Genomic DNA, 18,440 nt, shown 5'->3' with positions numbered 1-18,440 from the left:
AGGAACATTTATACAGACATAACTGGGAAAAATAAAATTTTTAAAATGCTAAGACGTGAGAAAAGTTAGATCAAACAATTAAAAAAATGCAACAGTTTCAAAAGACTCGTTAAATAATGCAATCGCGAACTACGAACAAATTCACCTAAATTAGAAAAAAGTTATGTAACAAAAGCCAAATTAAAGATGTAAGGAAAAAAATAACTTCACGATTGGTAAAGGTACACCAGTGAGAAACAGTTAAACAGGAAATAGGTTTATTATTTCAACAGAGAAAGGTGCATTTTAATTAAGTTAATTTTTAAAAACTGATAAAAGCAATAGGGGTACAGAAATTAAATTTATGTCACTAAAAGCTGTATTTTTAAATTTTAAGACGGTGAAATAGTTAATTTTGATGCAATATTTTGTTCAGAAGTTATTATGAAAAATGTAAAATCTCTCAATCCTCATTTCATTCTCTTTGGGGAACAGTTGAAACGTTTTAATAGCATAATAAATCTTTCTAAGCATCATGAAATATGTGTATCCAATTTTTTTGAGTTTGTAAAGGGGTGTTGATTTCTATTAGCATCAGTTCATAGAAATGAACGAATTTCCAATTTCGTTCTTTTCACAGATACCTAGCAAAGTAATTAATCCATTTCCAAGCCAGAATCACTATCCCAATTTGTCAATATTTAGTTCATGACCTCTAGACATACTTTTTACGATCACTCTCTCTCAGCCGTTTTTTGAGAGGAACCGAAAAATAAAATTCAACACCCACCGAATTTGGTAATTGGACAGGCTTTTCTAATTCTTTTGATCGATTGATTTTGAGCCAGTTTTGCATAGTTAACAAATCAGAATGCGCTATGTTTATTACGCAAATATAATTAAAAATTGTATTTTTTTTTATTTCATGTGACAAGATGTATTTCCTTATTGATCATAGACAATACTAAATGAATGCTATTAATATAGGAGGCTAACAATTGGTCCTAGATGGTTTTTAGAGCATCAAATTTATTTAAAAATAAAACTTTATATTTCATAGAAAGAAGTATATTAAAATTCATTGGTAAGAAGTAAAAAAGAAAAAAAAAACCTACATCATTTTCATGAGTCTTATTTTGTAAAAATGAACATTTTTTTAAGAAACAACCTGATAAGAACTGTTTGGCCTCGGACACTGAATTAATAGATCATTGGAATAACTTAAACAATACATTCAGGAAAATCATTATTCAATACAGTATTATTATTATTATTAAATTATATTAGAGAGCTAAAATTAAATTTATTTCAATGGAAATGATGTCTACGAGCGCAGAGTTCAAAAATGACTTGTCAGATGTGTCTTTTTTTGAAATCTTTATAGTGTATTCATTTCGAAAAAAAAAAAATGATTGTCCTTATCTGCAAAATCTACTCTAATGTGAGTATTTCCTTCCAGGTTTATTAAGTTTTTATTCCTCTGAAAGTACAATTTGACTTTATTTCATATTCAAAGTTTCCTGCTTAACTTTTTTTCTTCAAAGACGTCATCTAAAATGCGCCCATTTATTTTCTTTACATAACAGCGCCTTCGCAGTTACTATTAAAGGCTTTAGACATGACGTTCAATTGCGATTCGAGAGGGGATTGATATTGATTTAGTTGATATTTAAACTATATTTCCTTTTGAAAATATTACATTTTAATCAGTTTCTTTAAATGTAGTAAACAGATTTGAAATTCAGAGAAAGTAAGATTTGTTTTTTAAGCATATATTTTTTGTATACTAAAGCATTTCTTGTTAACAGGTAAATATAGTTTAATACATATAAACTAAAATTCAAATTCTTATTTAGATTAATAGCTATTTAGAAGCTTTTGAAGTTAATATTTTTGATTTTTTTCTACTCAGTTGTGTAATATATTATATACTTTATCCGTTTAATTATAAAATATATGCAAAAATTATTATTTTTTAAAATTTATAAATTGAACAAAATGAAAGAAGAAATGCAGTTTCTTTTCGTTTAACCTTTAAAGATAGCACTGTGACGTTTTCCATACACGTGTAAATATTAACAGCGGTGAATTTGATCTCTTTTGCCGATTATAAGAGAAACGTGCTTTATGCGGATACAATATTTTGTTAAATTTTGACAAATGAATCAATTAAATGAATCCATTTGTTTATTTAATAAAAAATCATATGTAAGCGAAGAATGATTTAACAAACTATTCTATTTGTTTTTAAGGCGTGAACATATCTAAATTGAATAAAAATAAATATAAAAAAGATAATAAATAATCAAAAACTATAATTACCGTCTTTAAACGTCAAAATTTTATAATTTACCTCAATACTTTTCACTATGAAATTATTTAATTAAAAACTATTTAGATGATTTACTTTCTCTAATAGAGAAAGAAAAGTGCCCATCAGAATCGAAGGTGTGACGTCAAAATGCAAAAAGAAATGAGTGAGCGAAAGTGCTATCCGTATCATATGGACCATCTCCCAGATAGTTTTCAACAAAGGGCTTTGAAAGAGTTCAACGAAACACCAGAAACAAGACAAGTGGAGCTGAAAAAACTTAAAGATTTATTGTCAGGTATGCAAATATATTCAAACTTTCTTTTCCTTCAGAATTGTGATATTTAATTTTTGTACGATTCACATTTAAAATGGCAGAAATATATTCAGTCACAAGTTGCAACAACTTTAAATATTCCTGATAAAATATTTAACTACTTAACATTTAAATTACTTAAAAACGAACATTTTACATGATTGTTTTGATTTTTTTCTTTGTTTCGAAGAGTGGGCATTGTTTTAATAACTATTAATAAAATATAATTTAAGTCATTTCTTTTTATTCAACTATTTTCAGAAAAATAAGAATTTTAAAACAGTTCTGAATGTTGAAACTATTTATATTTTCTTGTGCTTAAGATAAACAATTTCTTATTTGTTATCTCTTAAAGTACTACGTGCTTTTTCATTACTATTATTACGTACATGTTATTTTAATTGTCAATATTCTTACATTATTATGAGGTTTTTCTTTGTCATCAATATTTCTTTTTACAATAAAGTTTCCAAATAATTTTCAATAAATTCCGAATGCTGTCGTCCTCAAAGGATATCTTACTTGCATTGTTCTTTGCACTCGAACTGTTGACTTAAAAGATCTAAAGATAAGATGTGCTACTCCGAAAAATAGTACTCCAGCAAACAGTAAATTTCATGAGTTCACTTGCGAAGTAGTAACATAAGATGACAGAAACGGAGTAAACTTATGCAAAATAGATTCTAAATTAGATCATCTTTTGACAATGCCAAAAGACGGTTTCCTGTGAGATGAAATTTTTCTAACGTTCCCTAGGAACAAATCTTTATTTCTAAGCTTCCATTGTACATTTTAGCGTGTAGTAAAAACCGTTATCGACCCCATTATGCCCCCAACACACTTATATCGCCAAGTTAGTCAAATATGGCGATCTTCTGTTGAAAATCTCCTTAGAACAGTCTTTTCTCACTGACGCGCCATTCCATTACAAATAATTTTTATATAGTTAAACTATTTACAAATATTTACAAAGTTTACATCAAAATTGACATCTAATTACACAAAATTCATAACAATATGAATCCCAAACTAATGTATTTTGAACAAAATACGGATAGAACTTTAAAAGAAATCGATGCAATTAGCTCAGCAACGCGGACGAAAATTCAATTCAATACTTAGTTAAACGAATATTAATTGAATGTGGACTCACATATTATTTCTCTTTTCATGTAGCTGACAAATTCGCGGCTCATATCGAATTCGAGGAGGATTTCCTGCAGCTGTTTTTAAGGTACAGAAAATACGACTCTTCAAAGGCTTTTCAAGCTGTGCGGAATTTCCTCAGCTTCCGAAACACTTACAGTAGCATATTCCAGACCATCCCAGATGTGCATTTCAAAGATAATCCTTCCACCAGGTTTACTACTGTGCTCCCGTACAGGTGTCCCGATGGATGCGCAGTTGTTCTCCATGAACTGAGTAAGTCACTTTCTTCAGTTTTCCGCATTTAAATTTTTTTGTTTAAATTTGTGAGTCGAATTTTTTATTATAATAGAAAATAAATAAGCTAAAAAGTTCTAAGAAAAGATCTTCTTAAGTTAAGTTCAAAGAGAAAGTCTTAAAATTATTTTAATTAATTCCTATTAGTCTCCAAATGTTATGAAAAGCACTTATTTCCTTGAGTTAACTTTCTGATCAATGAATGCAATGCCTCGCAAATCTTTATTGATACTATAAATATTGAAAAATTAACTTTATAGGGCCAAAGAAGGAGTAAACATTAATCAATAGCGGATATTTACTATTCGATTAAAAAAAAAGCACTAAAGAATTTATTTTTTCACTGTTTGATCGAATTGTTTTTCAAATGAGAAGCAGAAAAATATTCCAAATGGAGTACATCTTCTTCAGTCTCCTTTATGGTTTCAGAATGAGACCTCGGAGTTGAGAGTTGCCTACCAAAGTAATGCTCCCCCAGGCGACACCTCATAATTGAAGAAGAGAAGCTTTCGGCTTGGTGGGTGGCTCTCGCTACTCCTGTGGGTACACGAAAAGGTGGGGATATGGCTCCTCCCATCGATGCCGGCACGTACCTCCTTAGAGAAGGGTTGTACCGTGGTCGGTGACGGTTCTTAGGACTCAACCACAGTTACCGCCAATGTTGCTGTTGCGGCAGTCCGGTCATTCAGTTTTTATCCGTGTACCTTCGGGTGGGTCGAAAAATCAGTCTATGACTTACCACAGTTGTTGTTGTGACTTATGGCATTTTACAAGAACGCTGACATTTACCTGTCAGTGATTTAAGCCAAGTGAGCGTCGCGTGTTCTTTCAGTATCGCCAACTAGGGCCAAACGTACGTCTTAGCTACTTCATGCGTCACACTTGCTTGCACAATCCCTCTTTACAGATGGGGGGGGGCACATTCACACATCTCACAGATAGACGAAGAACAACCATGCCCAAACCATGACGCGAACCCGGGACGCTCAGATCACGGGAAAGACGCGCTAACTCTGTGCCAGGACGTCGACACTTACCAAACTAATCTTAAAAACCCGATATATGATCGTATAATATCTTTTAATGATGATATTTAAGATAATTTTCGACGAAAATGACATTATGAAAATGAATAAGATCATGTATTACTTTAAAGTTATCAATATATATTCTTGCAAATAAAACAAAAATGACATTTTGATGCACTCTTCCCCTCATAGATCATCAATAGAGGGTCAAGATATTTGAGAAAATCTAAAAAAATCTATGCTCAAACCATGATGCTCTCTATTCTATAATTGTCCCTTTCTGTAATTGAAATATATAGAGATGAGAAATTTGCATATGTATAAATTAAATATTCTAGTAAATTAAGTATATAACAATTAGTTTTGCTACGTTATTTTCTTTATTTCCATAAATATTAGAGTTGAAATTCGATACACATTACAAAATTAAAAACAGCCGGCGACCACCTTTATGTTTTACTTTCTCTGTAAATGCGATGCTAACTCACATGAGATGGGAATTAATGATATGAAATAAATATCGTGTGCATTTATAGGAAGATTTGAAGCGTTGAATTCGACAACAACATCATAGATAATACTTGCCTTTTGTTTGGTTTTTGCAATAATATATATTACAAAATTCTTTTAGAAGCAGTTTAAACCAGCGGAAGCGGCCTTCTCGACACTTTCACTGATTTTATTCAGCAAATTTGCATGATTTAATCGAAAAAGTGAAGTATCAAATGCCTAAACATTTGAAACCTTTAACTAATTCTTTATATTCTATCATTATTTTTCCTAAACTTGCCTCCTTTTTAAAAAAAATTGAGTTTAAGTTCTGTTTATATTAAACAAAACCATTGCTGAAAATTGCAAATCATTATAAAAATTTATAATAAATTAAGTGCGCCCAAGTCATTTCTTTCTTTATTAATTTCTTGTGAATTATCATTATTATTATTTGTAATTATCATTTATTAATTTCTTCTGAATTTAAGGTATCCGACTAATTCGGAGATGAATATTTAAAAAATAATATAACTAAAACTTTTTAATTGTACCAAATAGTTAAAACAGACTGGAAAGGACTTACCAAAATTTTCCATGTTAGGAAAAACAAAATAAGCTGAATAAAACCAATAGAAATATTTAATTTTTATTTCAACCATATATAGCTTAAAATACGTAAAATCTAATAGATCATATGATAAAAATTATTTTAATAAATAAAAAATTTATGAGCACTTGAAATTGCCGTTAATGTTTTTTTTAATCAAAAGTTGTCTATGTTTTGAACTTAAAGTATTTGTAAAACATGCTTAAATGAAGCATATAAAATATGTCGAAATCCGCGATCTGTCATACCTTCAAATATTCTGGATGCATACCAAATTTCATGAAATTTTATTGAATTGATTTTGAGATAACATGTTTTCCAGGAATCAATCACTGTGAAATATTCATTTTTAAGAAAATGTGTTGAAATATTCTACTTGTAAATTAGTTCATCCAAATGCGCTGGAAACAAATGTAGTTCTCATGCTTTTTTTTAAAACAGAAATGCCAGAAATAAGCAAACTACGGCCGAGAAGATAGAGAGGGAATATAACCATATCAAATATTATTTTAGGGAATTTTATGGTAAAAATAAAATAAATCACCCATTTTCGTTTAAAAATAACACTGCTTCCGATTTCACTTTTTTCTTGTGTAGTTTCGAAACTACTGTATACATAGTTCTATCTTACATATATTAAAAACAAAGTCTGTTTTAGAATCTACGAAGTTTGGAATTTATTTTCAGATCACACACACACACACACACACAAAAAAAAAAAAAATCTGGAAAAACCATCTTTACAACTTAGTCGAGTACCTTAAATTGGAAATATTTCATCTACCCATGTTTCATTATTCCACCTGTTATGTAAACAGATTCAGAAATGTTAAAACAATATGCACTGCCCTAGTATTAAACACTTATGCATCAAATAATTATGGAATATGTATATATTCACTTGTTTTTTTTTGTCCTATGTCAAGAACTATTTTTTTTCTTTGATGTTGTCTTGGACTTAACAATTTTTTCATTTCGTTGTGGAAGCCTTGACAAATCTTTGAAGGAATACTTTGGATAATATTAAATAAAAATTCTAACAGAAACCATTTCAAACGGTGCATAACTTTATAAAAGAATTTATGATTCTTCATTTAATAAAAAACATTTCTTTATTCTTTTCCTATTTATTAGAGCAGTAATTTGGGTGAAAGGGAATCAGATATCTATACAAGGAAATTAATTGATTTCGATTACTATTCGGTTTTGTTTGATTGGTTTGCACTCGAGTGGAATGTAGGTAATTTTTTATTTATAAAATACAATGTAATAGCTTTTTTTTAAATATAAAGATAACAACTTTATGACTTAATTAAATTTTTGACAGCTTCATGATACTAGTTCTAACTATCATAAGGTTATAAAATTATTTAAATGCAACGTCTGACACATTGAGCAACAGATTTTTTTTAATAATATTGCAACGAAGCTAGCCACATGTCTCCGTGGCTCGTTGATAAGACATCGGACTGCGGGCAAAGAGATTGCTGGTTCGATCCTCGGGGAAAAAATTTGTTATTTATTAATTTATTTTCCTTTCAGTTCTTCCAGAAGTTTCTGGAATATTCAATTATTATAATTTCCTCAGAATCTTTGCACGTCATTTCCTCTTCAGTTAGTTCTAGGAATGTTCTAGAACATTCTACATGTATATATAAGAGCTTGATTTGTGGTAACCGGGGTCTTCGGTTTACTTTAAATAAAGTGCTATTGTTCAAAAGTGTTCTCTTCTTAAGCCTATAAACGTGATTAGGTTGGTAAGACAAATTAGCGTTACAAGCTGGTGATTTTTTTAGATTAAAAGTAATTATTTTATTATTTTCTGGATGACAGAATTAAAGGTGATTAATTTCAGATTAAATAGAATTACTTGAAATTGTAATCTCAGTAAATATCCAGAAAATTTTACCATAATAATTAATTTTAATACATTTATACAGAAGCAGCTAACAATCCTGACTGTTAGTAAAATGAGATTGTGTTTCGTTCTTTGGTATCCTGTAACAAAACAAGACTTAAAGTAAGCATTAAAACCAAACTAAATGACACTGTCGACTTATCAGATTTCGAAATTCCACCAAAAGTGCGAGACAAATGACGTTACTTGCATTTAATTTGAAACTCTACTTTTTTGTTTCATTCTGCTGAAGTACTAAATCTTTTCATAAAGTTTTGTAACAAACAAAAACTAATATGTTATCTTAACTTTAAAAAAAAAAAAAAAAAAAAAAACCTTTTTCAACAATTTGAAAATCAATTTCTGATTTTAGGAAAATGGAACCCTAATGAACTTTCATTAGAGCATTTCAAAACAATAGTTTTGTCTTCATTTCTCCTACCACTTCGATGCCCAATGACACAAATCAGTGGATTTAAAATTATTTACGACTTTAAGGATACAAACAAGCGTTTTAGATACTGCACTCCACAGAATATTAATATATATTACAACGCTGCTTTTGTGAGTATATTCAATTTTCTATAGCTTTTTTAAGTTATTGTTGTTATTCTGTTGAATTCTGTATTGTCTCATGCTGCAATCCACGATGACATTTTTAGTAATCGAATCCAAATGAAAAGCTCGTTTTCAGTTGAACATGGATCGAATGGGATATAATGCAATCGAAAAGCTTGACAAAACTAATTCTAATTTTTCGTTATAAGGATATTAACATTATAATAATAGAATAGGAATGGTGGAACATATCTCAAGATACGGAATCTGCATTTACTTAAGGTTAGGTTTGTTTGGATTTTTCGGGTGCAAGAGCCAAGATTTTGACTATGCTGTGCCAAACGAGGGTTAAAATTATATCAATGTTCAATAATCAAAAACGGATAGTGTACAAAAGTTCTTAAAAACAAACAACTTTAAATGAATACATAAAATTTGATAGACTTTAAAAATGCAAAACTTTGAGCATGTGGTGTCTTTTACCAAGTAAGAAAGGTACTGGAGTGTTTGCATTTTGAAAAAATAGCAAACGCTGAGCATTGTAATTTGGGCATTCTGACATTATATGTTAGATAGATATTCGATAGGAGCTTTGAAAACACAGAGGTGGTTGTTCACGTAGCAATAAGTGGAGATGGCTGAATCTAGTATGCCCAATGGGTAAACGGGTTAATGCTGTGTCTGCTTTCGATTCGGTAATGTCGACCACAATTGCGAAAGAGGTTTAATAGCATGCAGTTTATTGTTAGTTTCAAGGTCCCACTGAGCTTGCAATTTGGAAAAAAGGAGTATTTCACTTAAAAGGAATATTTATGTACTTACTTAAAAGAGACATTTAAGGTAGAATAGATCGTCTAAAAGAATAACTTATTTAAAAATGAAAAATTCGAATTGCAGTTTGATTGCCAATATAGTAATCGGGAAGTAAACCTGGAAAATCTAAAACCTCATTTTCGTCCGAAATCCCTTGTAAGAGCTGAGACACTGATGGGTCAATCTTTTTCACACCGTGTCAATGAATAGAAAAGTATAGAACACTGTGCAGCTGATCTATGCAAGCTAATATATGCTCTTAAAGGATCTATGGATTAAGGACTATTAAGGATCTAGGCCTATTCATCTATGGATTTACTCATATATGCCTTTTAAGGATGCCGGAGCACAATCTTTCCAGTTTATTGTCTTCTAATGGAGTTTTCAGGGTAGTGATTGCCCAAATTATTTGTCATTGAACGACGGAGAATAAACAGTTTATTTTTATTTGCGACAATTTTGAGAAAGAACATATTGATGAAGAATCCAGAATGAAAGGTTGGCAAAGTGATCTTGACTGTGCCGCTACAGAAAGCAAACTGGATGAGACTTTACCTGAAAAGAGAAATTTAAATAAGAATTGGAACACCCACGACCAGAATACAAATACTGGAAAACCCAATCATGCAGTTCTGAATGATCAAGTTAAAATTAATATGAGCAATAACAAGAGAGATAAATTTAATTGCAAAAGATAGATTCCTAGTTTGAGGATGGCTTAATTCAAGAATAAGTAATTAAGTCTATTAAATTTTAGACAACACTTCAGATACAAATTTTCGATAACTGATATTTTTGTGACTTATATACAATATTGAAATATTTGCAGCGATTAAAGGTTTAGTATTTACTATAAAAACTGTTACTACTGTTAGAATATATCTTAAAACTAACTGATATATTGCTTTGATTCTTCTATATGATGTTCTTTTTTAGCCAGATCTAAGTCACAATTTGATGGCAGGCCCTGTTTTTGTGAATTGGCAAGCATATTTTACTCCCAAAATTGGGAAAATTGGGGTTTTCTATAAAGAATATAGAAAATATTCGTTGTCTTTAAAATATTTTTATCCGAGCTTGCTTGTTAAATTTAATAATATCAGAAAATGTAAGTTTTTTAATTTTTAGTAATAGAGATTTTAATGTATGAAGTATAAAACAGTATCCTGCATATGTTTTAATAGAGTTTGATAATCTATGGACCACATATATGAAGTTATGCATACTTATGAATGTAAGTTTTTTAATTTTTAGTAATAGAGATTTTAATGTATGAAGTATAAAACAGTATCCTGCATATGTTTGAATAGAGTTTGATAATCTATGGACCACCTATATGAAGTTATGCATACTTATGAATGTTTACGTACAAGTGTATGTAGCTCCATGTGCCTAATATCGCAAATGCAGAACTTTTATCCATTATTGGCTCGTTATTTCTGTACTTTCTAGCTTCTCCGAATGATATTTCGTGTTATATATTTCAGTGTGCTTCTATCTAGTATCTGCGTTTGCAAGCTGAAATTTGAATTGCTGTGGATATTTAATCTCTTTTAACCCAAAACGCATCGTTAATATTTTAATCTTTATAGAATTGCGTTCCTGGACGTTACAAAGAAATCCATTGCGTTAATAAATCTGTGATTCTGACGGCTGTGTGGGCCGTGCTGAAACCTTTTCTATCGGAAAAGATGAGGAAAAGAGTAAGTATGAAACGAATAATATTTTGTATATATATTAAATTCAATTTAATTTATGTAAACAGTTAGTAAGTTGCATGTTTTCAACTTACAATAGTTCAGCAGGTAGGTTTATTCCATATATCTTACGTTCTGCAAAAATTCAAGCAAACTTTAAAAAAAAAATACTGTATTTTCCGCTTTTGAAGTTGCTACTTCTCTTCTTTATTCTTTATTTGTAACATATATTTGTTATAAGCAAATATTATACTAGTATACACTGAATATGCAATTTAATATGCTCATCTCATTAGCATTACTTTGGGCAATCTTTCGCCTTCAATATAGTCTCGAACCTATTTTCTATGAGCTCTACGAGATTTATTTACATTGTTAGAGTATTCTGGGACCATGGATGATGAAGAGCAGTTTTCAACAAAGTCTGTGGATGCGTGTTACATACTTAATATCAGATGACTCTTTTAACGTCATACTGCAAACAGACAATGGGTTTACGATCTTGTTATTGTGAAAGCTACACAGATAAAACAAATAATTTTTTTTATGATCCGGAAGAAAATTATATACAAAATTAGGATTAAGTGAGAAAAAATTATTAAAACAATGAAAAATAGTGTTAAAAATGGGAAAACTATCCCAAATGCAATACACCATTAGCATAATCGAATGCAATTTACAATCAATGGTATTTATATAAAGTATCTAAAGAGGAGGACTAGCTACTACCGTGTCAATGGTCGTAGTATATAATAGAAAATGTTCCCCAAATTATTTAACCTCTGGCTGTGTAATTCTTTAAAATTCACTATTGCAAATAAATTCAAATATTTTTCAAAGAAAGTGAACTGATACTATATGTTACACGATAGTAATATAATACAACTGTAAGCGTAAAAATAAACACTCTAAACTGCGAAAACGCAACAGAAAATGGACTGATTGCTAATCCGTGGAAATCACGGAATGCACAGTTGGAGGTTTAGCTATCTAACTAACCATCTTCAAGAACGAATATCTTGAAAAACTGTACCAATGCAAAAAGAAATCATTCCCTAGTGTTGTTGCAATCAAATTCTTGCACCCCCATTTACTTACTGTTACCAATATTGTATTTATTGGCTCACATAACTTAATTCCTATCCTCTATTTAATAAACATTACAATCTTGTACGAATTCCATTTATAGAAACGTGATCAGGTCTTTGGATTCTGCTTTAATATATAATGGACTTCGATTTTTCATCTTCTAATCATTAAACGCATTGAGTTGCAAGCATAAATATCAGAAAAGTTTTGAAAAGCAATTAATTTTTAATCATCCTATGTATTGATATTCTGTAATCGATAAGGCTTCATTCGGGTAATTCAATGAAAATTAGACGCATTACTCTATATTATGATCAATGTATTTTTATTAATTACTAGCCGCCTTTAGCGAACAGCGGGTTCGCCAATCTTAACGCTTGTAAAAATATTTAATTAAATATTTTATGTAACTTGTCTTTTAATAACTTCTTCATCAAAAAAATTTTAAACTGCAAACTTTGATAGTCATACTATTCACTCATACTATTATAAAGGCCTTAAGCCATAATGCATTATCTCTCTAATTTTCTGTCTGCTCACGTAAAATTTCTGTTTTAAATTAAAGTGGAAATGATTAAATTGCAATTAATATAAAAAGCATTTTTACTGAAACAAAACATTTTTTAAAAAAAAAATACGAGTATTAAAACCAGAGTCATTCAGCATTTAAATCTTATGACTCTATAGAATATCTTTCATAACTTATATAATGTCTCAATAATTATTCAACAAAAATTCACAGATTCATTATAAAATTTAGTTTTTAATTTTACTTTCAAAAGAATTTAAATGACGTGAATAACAATATTTTATTTTGTTTAGGTCTATAAATATACTTCAAAAAAAATTCTAAATTTTATACACTCCTTTGATCATAGGGAATCATATTTTGAGAAATATTCTTGACACTTCAACTTTTTAATAAATAAATGAACGGTTATATCTTCTGCAATAAAATCAGATCGATTTATGAGGTTTTGAATAGAATAGATTAGAATAATTAACATTTTCATAATCTTAGACCAATCAGTCTTGAGAAACCCTAGACGGTAATTGGGGTATCATCTTTGAGTCGGTCGATGAAGTGGTCTAAAATCACTCGTTTTTATTGAATAGTGATATTCAAATTTTCACAAATCAATCAATTTCAGTGACTGATTATTTCAATGGAATGCAACTCTTTTTATTTAAAATGCTGTTGTCTCAAGAGTATTTTGATAAATATGATTCACAAAGCGGATGATCTAGATAAAGCTAAACATTCTGCATTTCTTAAAGCACTTATTGAATCAAGTAACATACGATTTAATTATTTACTTCATTTAGATAATTCTAATACATGTATTTCTATTATTAACAGTTTACAAATTAGCCGTTGTGCCTTGAATTGAAAGGATATATATCAAACCATGGTCATCTTAAATAAAGCTGATTTATTGAATTAATAATGCAGATATTGTAAAAGACATAGAAATCTTTTCTTTGCATTTATTTTTTAGAAAAATTCATATTTCATTTCATACAGACACGTGTTGGAAACTATATTTTTATTTGTTTAATTATTTGATTTATTTTTCAATTTGAGCTTTTATCAACATGATGGCAACACATTGATAAAAGCCCATTTTTGCCATGCACGCTTCAATGCGACACGATGAAACTTGTATTCCGTCGTTATGAGGGGATGTACTGGTTCATTTAAGTACTGTCTATATTCTTCAATATTTTTTCAACTTATTATTTTATAGTTATATTTCGACATGTTCCTGCAGATATTCTTCCATTCCAACCCTGAGGATCTATTGAATTACTTTCCCAGCTCCACAATTCCTACTCAATACGGAGGAAGCCTGGACAACCACCACGATTCAGAACTTATGCAGAAGCTGAACGAAGAATTTGAAAATTATCCGCATGGAGGATTGCCAAATTATTTTTAATTTTTAATTCAATTATTGTTTGAGTGTTAACTCCAATTTGTTGTGTATCAAATGAAAAAAATTGCTGTATATAACCATTTATTCATAAGTTCAGTATATATGATCCTGTAAAGTATAATATTTTTAAATTTTCATAAACTTGAAAAATTAAGGTGATAACAATCTCTAATACAATTCTCTAAAAGTCTTTTGTTCAACTTAAATTGTTTCATGTTTCTAAAGATGATACCTGTAATTGAATTATTAATTGCATCATGCTTGTCAAAGTTTCAAATTTTGTACACTTCTGTACTGTTCGACGTCCAATAAATAATTTGAGAAAAAATGATTTCCAGGCCTTATTTGCAATAATAATTATAAATAAGAATCTAACACGTTGAAAATAATTAGAATGAAAAGATCTTATAGTTTAGTAGGCTAATAAAACAGTGTTTTGAACAGTTATTTTTTGTTAACCTTATTTTTCTTCATCATTTCAAGTTTTGTTCAATTACATAAATTAGACAATAATACTTTGACTTTCCTGTAATTTTGATCGAAATGAAATATTTGAAAGCTTGATAATGATGATGAATTAAAAAACAGTTTATATATCATAAATGACATTTACTTACAATTAAGTACAGTTTTAAAATTCTAAATAATTCAACTGAATACCATGCTAAAACTATCATGATTTTTGCATTTTCATTCAACACATTGACAATGCACATGGAAAATTTTTAAAAAACTGAAAAATGTTCAAGACATATTATATTTTCCTTCTGAAAAAAAAGTACATCAGAAATTAAATAAATAGGTTAATAAAAATGGATGCTAATATATGCTAGTTTAAAATGAATTAAAATGAGTCTCTTTAAGTTTATATGCGTTGTTTAAATGGCTTTCAAAATATAGATAAATGGAGATATTCAAATATTTCCATTCAATTATTTTAATTTATTTTCAAAAATACTCCATTCAATTATTTTAAAATGGAGATATTCAAATAATTAGATAATAACGATGTTAACAATAGTTCCTGTTTTAAACAAACAAATCAATGTATACAAAAATTAATTTAAATTATTAAAAGGTTACTATAATAACTACTTAAAATCATCTGATTATAATTTTATAAGATGTGTAAAACATGCTTAAATATGAGTAATTACAAACAATTGCACTCCTTAAAAAATTTTTAAAAATTTGCGAATATGATAAGAAAAATTTTACAACTTTCTTAATCGATGAATATTGAGCAGACAATGCAAAAATTGGTTTGATTTATCTTAGTTTGAAAATAATATTAAAACGCTGAAGACCAACTTGTTGTTTAAAGCAAAGTTATTTTTATATTTTTGTAAGACAATTTATTAAAGGAAACAGCAGAATTAAATAAACACATCACAGTGTTTTCCTCCTGTTTTAAAGTTTATAATAGACTGACGACATCTCTAGCTTCTCAGTGTATTCATAATGCATTTTAGAAATGTAATAATTTATTTCTAGTAAAATAATTTTTCGGCAATGAAATTTTTTTTGCCTGAATGAAACAATCAAATTCTAGCGAATATAATGAGGATGATTGGACATTGAAATGAACCTAATTTTTAAACTTGGCTGCCATTGAAGTTTTGTTAGCGATAAAATAATTTTTTTCCTGTATGAGCAATTTTATATTGTTTCAGTACATATGCTTTAACATCGTTAATATGGTAAAGCTCTAAGAATTATTTAATAGCGGTTAGGGTTAAGAAATAAGCGTCGACATCGACTTTGACAGAATACTTTCTTCCTGGTTTTTATAACTTATTAGTCGCATTATTTGATAATTAAATTATTTAAAATTAATATTCATAGTTTGAAATTAGAATATAAATACTGAAATAAATTATATTGCTGAATTCTGTTAAGAAAGAAAAATAATTATTTATCGAAATTACAAATCAGAATGTTTCATGCTCCTCTCTCCGTATTAGTTAATACAAAGTAATTGTGCAATATTTTAAATATGTTTATCGATATTCTGATGAGTGTATAACATCAAAAGGATACCTAGGGATGCCGCAGAGAAAGAAACCTGTGAATTTATGGTTGGAATACTATTTCTTTTCTTTCCCAACATCATACGATTTCAGAATAATCAATAATCACGAAAATAATTGTGAGATAAAAATGAAGATTTAATACAAATCAACATAAAAAAAGATGATTAAGTTTCAAAGAATAAAGTATTAAATTAAATAATATATTTTTGTTGCTCTTCTCTCGAATTTTAAATAGCAGAACAGGATTTAATAGCTTCTCAAATAAGTATGAGACTTCTTATAGTTTACTTTCTAACGCCTTCTAAATTACTTTTTTTTTTTATTTTCCCTGTATGTATCACATCTAAAAGTAAATATAATAATGATTTATCCTTGGTTGTAATTCCATGAGTTGGAGCGGATTGTAGGAGTCTATGAGTGCATTCACGTGAAAAGTTTGCAGTGCGTGCGCCACTACTAACTGATACATGATCTAGTTTTGTTTAATTGCGATATTCACACGCAGCCCCCCTTCTGTGCCTTATAGTCGCGTTTGATTTCCCAATGTGAACACTGAACCGATTTCCCAAATGAAATCCGAAATGAAATTTGGAAAAACCTGAAATAGTTGCAATAGCATATCAAAATGCAACTGTACTGAGAAAAATACATCTTGAAAGTATAAATAAACATTAAAAATATTAATGCATATACACTGGTGTGCAAAATTTAAGCAACAGGTGCTTTTCATGCCATTACTCCACGAGGAATCATCTGAGAAACATGAAATTCAGAAATGAGAGACAGCAGTTTGTACTTAAATGATGACGAAAACATAATTGCGAAAAATGAATACAATGCGTAAGTATAGAATCAAACAAAAAAGGCTTTATTGAACTCATAGTATCGTTACGCTGCCCAAGAGAAAGAAAAAACAAGCAGATGTTCCTTAGTATTGGATATGCCTTCCCCTTTTTGCAATGGTTGCTGTGCACTGTCTCTCCATAATCAGCACCAGATTGTCGAAGAGAGATAAGAATGCCCATTCCTCAATCAGTATCTGTTTCAGTTGTTGAGTGTTCCCCGAAGGATGTAATCGTGCTCCAAGGCGTCTGCCCAAAGCATCCCACATGTGTTCTATGGGATTTAAATCAGGAGAGAATGCTGGCCAATCCATTCGAGTGATATTTTCACTTTCCAGTAACTGCTGAACATCAGCAATGCGGTGTGGCCATGCATTGTTATCCATAAAAAAGAAGTCTGCTCCAATAGCACCTCAGAACAGACGCACATGGGGAAGACTCACTTCCTTATAATATTAATTTCCGGTAACAGAACCTCTGTCGAAAATATGGAGCTAATTCCTCTCGTTCAGCATATTGCCTCCCCGACGTTAACTCCAGGACCACCATAGCTGTCTCTTTCTGTGATGTTACTGGGATGAAACCACGTCCAGACCTCTCTCTAAATCAATTGGCCTTGAGAATCATTTGTGGCATTGGAACGACTCTCATCCGTAAAGAGGACATGACTCCATTACTGAGATGTCCAGTTTCTGTGCTCCTTACACCACTCTAAACGGTGCTCCCGATGGCCAACTTTCAAAAGGATGCAGCATTCAGGACGTAGGCCACCTTTGTGAAGGTGTCTGGATACAATAAACCGTGACACTTGTCACCCTGTTGCTGTACACAGTTGCTAAGAAGTGGTGCTTGCTGACTGGTATCGGGCTCTTTTCGCCTGCAGGACGATATATCTGTCATCAACGGCAGTTGTTTTCCTAGGAAGGCCATTCCCTGGAGGGCCCCAAAATTTCTAACAAACTGTGCCTTTGGTTTGGAAGGCTTTCCAAGCGCATGAAATGACACTTTTGTTGATTCTGAACTTTTTAGCTACATTGGTCAACCACGCTTCTCCTTCAGCTTTCCTATTCTTTTTCTGCGTGTGAAGTCGTCCAGGTGGTTTCTGCTAGCCATATTTTAACAAAGAACTCACTTGCACTTGCAGCGAATGTCTTTAATTGCGCCTCCGTTTTCTCTTTCCTTGTAGTCTTGAGTTGCGCGCACCAACCGCACTCGTTTTGGGTACACTCACGTCGCTCTTACATAAAATGATATAGCTGAAAAAAGTAAAATATTCAATTGCTCATTTTTCAATTCTCATTCAAATATTCAAAATAGAAATAAAGAAGGAAATGGATTTTTAATTTTTTATATATAGATAATCGGCAAAACCAAGTAATTAATTTCAAGGTTGTGTTC

The 18,440-nt window shown here is 30.2% G+C and overlaps 2 protein-coding genes across 2 annotated transcripts in view; one reads left to right on the top strand and one right to left on the bottom strand.

Annotated features, from left to right (window-relative positions):
- Nucleotides 1–3,890, bottom strand: part of LOC129975061 (stearoyl-CoA desaturase-like) — a 98,730-nt gene extending 94,840 nt beyond the window's left edge. Inside the window, exon 1 of the mRNA XM_056087942.1 lies at nucleotides 3,760–3,890. Coding sequence (XP_055943917.1) covers nucleotides 3,760–3,802 — 43 coding nt within the window. The 5' untranslated portion in view covers nucleotides 3,803–3,890. The remainder of the gene's footprint in view (nucleotides 1–3,759) is intronic.
- Nucleotides 1,713–14,423, top strand: LOC129975062 (alpha-tocopherol transfer protein-like). The gene is made up of 6 exons (XM_056087943.1): nucleotides 1,713–1,729; nucleotides 2,399–2,588; nucleotides 3,783–4,028; nucleotides 8,447–8,637; nucleotides 11,037–11,147; nucleotides 14,003–14,423. Exons 2-6 carry the CDS (start codon nucleotides 2,441–2,443, stop codon nucleotides 14,168–14,170), a joined length of 864 nt encoding a protein of 287 aa, XP_055943918.1. The 5' UTR covers nucleotides 1,713–1,729; nucleotides 2,399–2,440; the 3' UTR covers nucleotides 14,171–14,423.
- Nucleotides 14,424–18,440: the final 4,017 nt, after the last annotated feature.

Source organism: Argiope bruennichi, chromosome 7 (assembly GCF_947563725.1).
Source record: "Argiope bruennichi chromosome 7, qqArgBrue1.1, whole genome shotgun sequence".
Classification (NCBI taxonomy): domain Eukaryota; kingdom Metazoa; phylum Arthropoda; class Arachnida; order Araneae; family Araneidae; genus Argiope; species Argiope bruennichi.
This window is presented reverse-complemented; position numbering and strand designations above follow the sequence as displayed.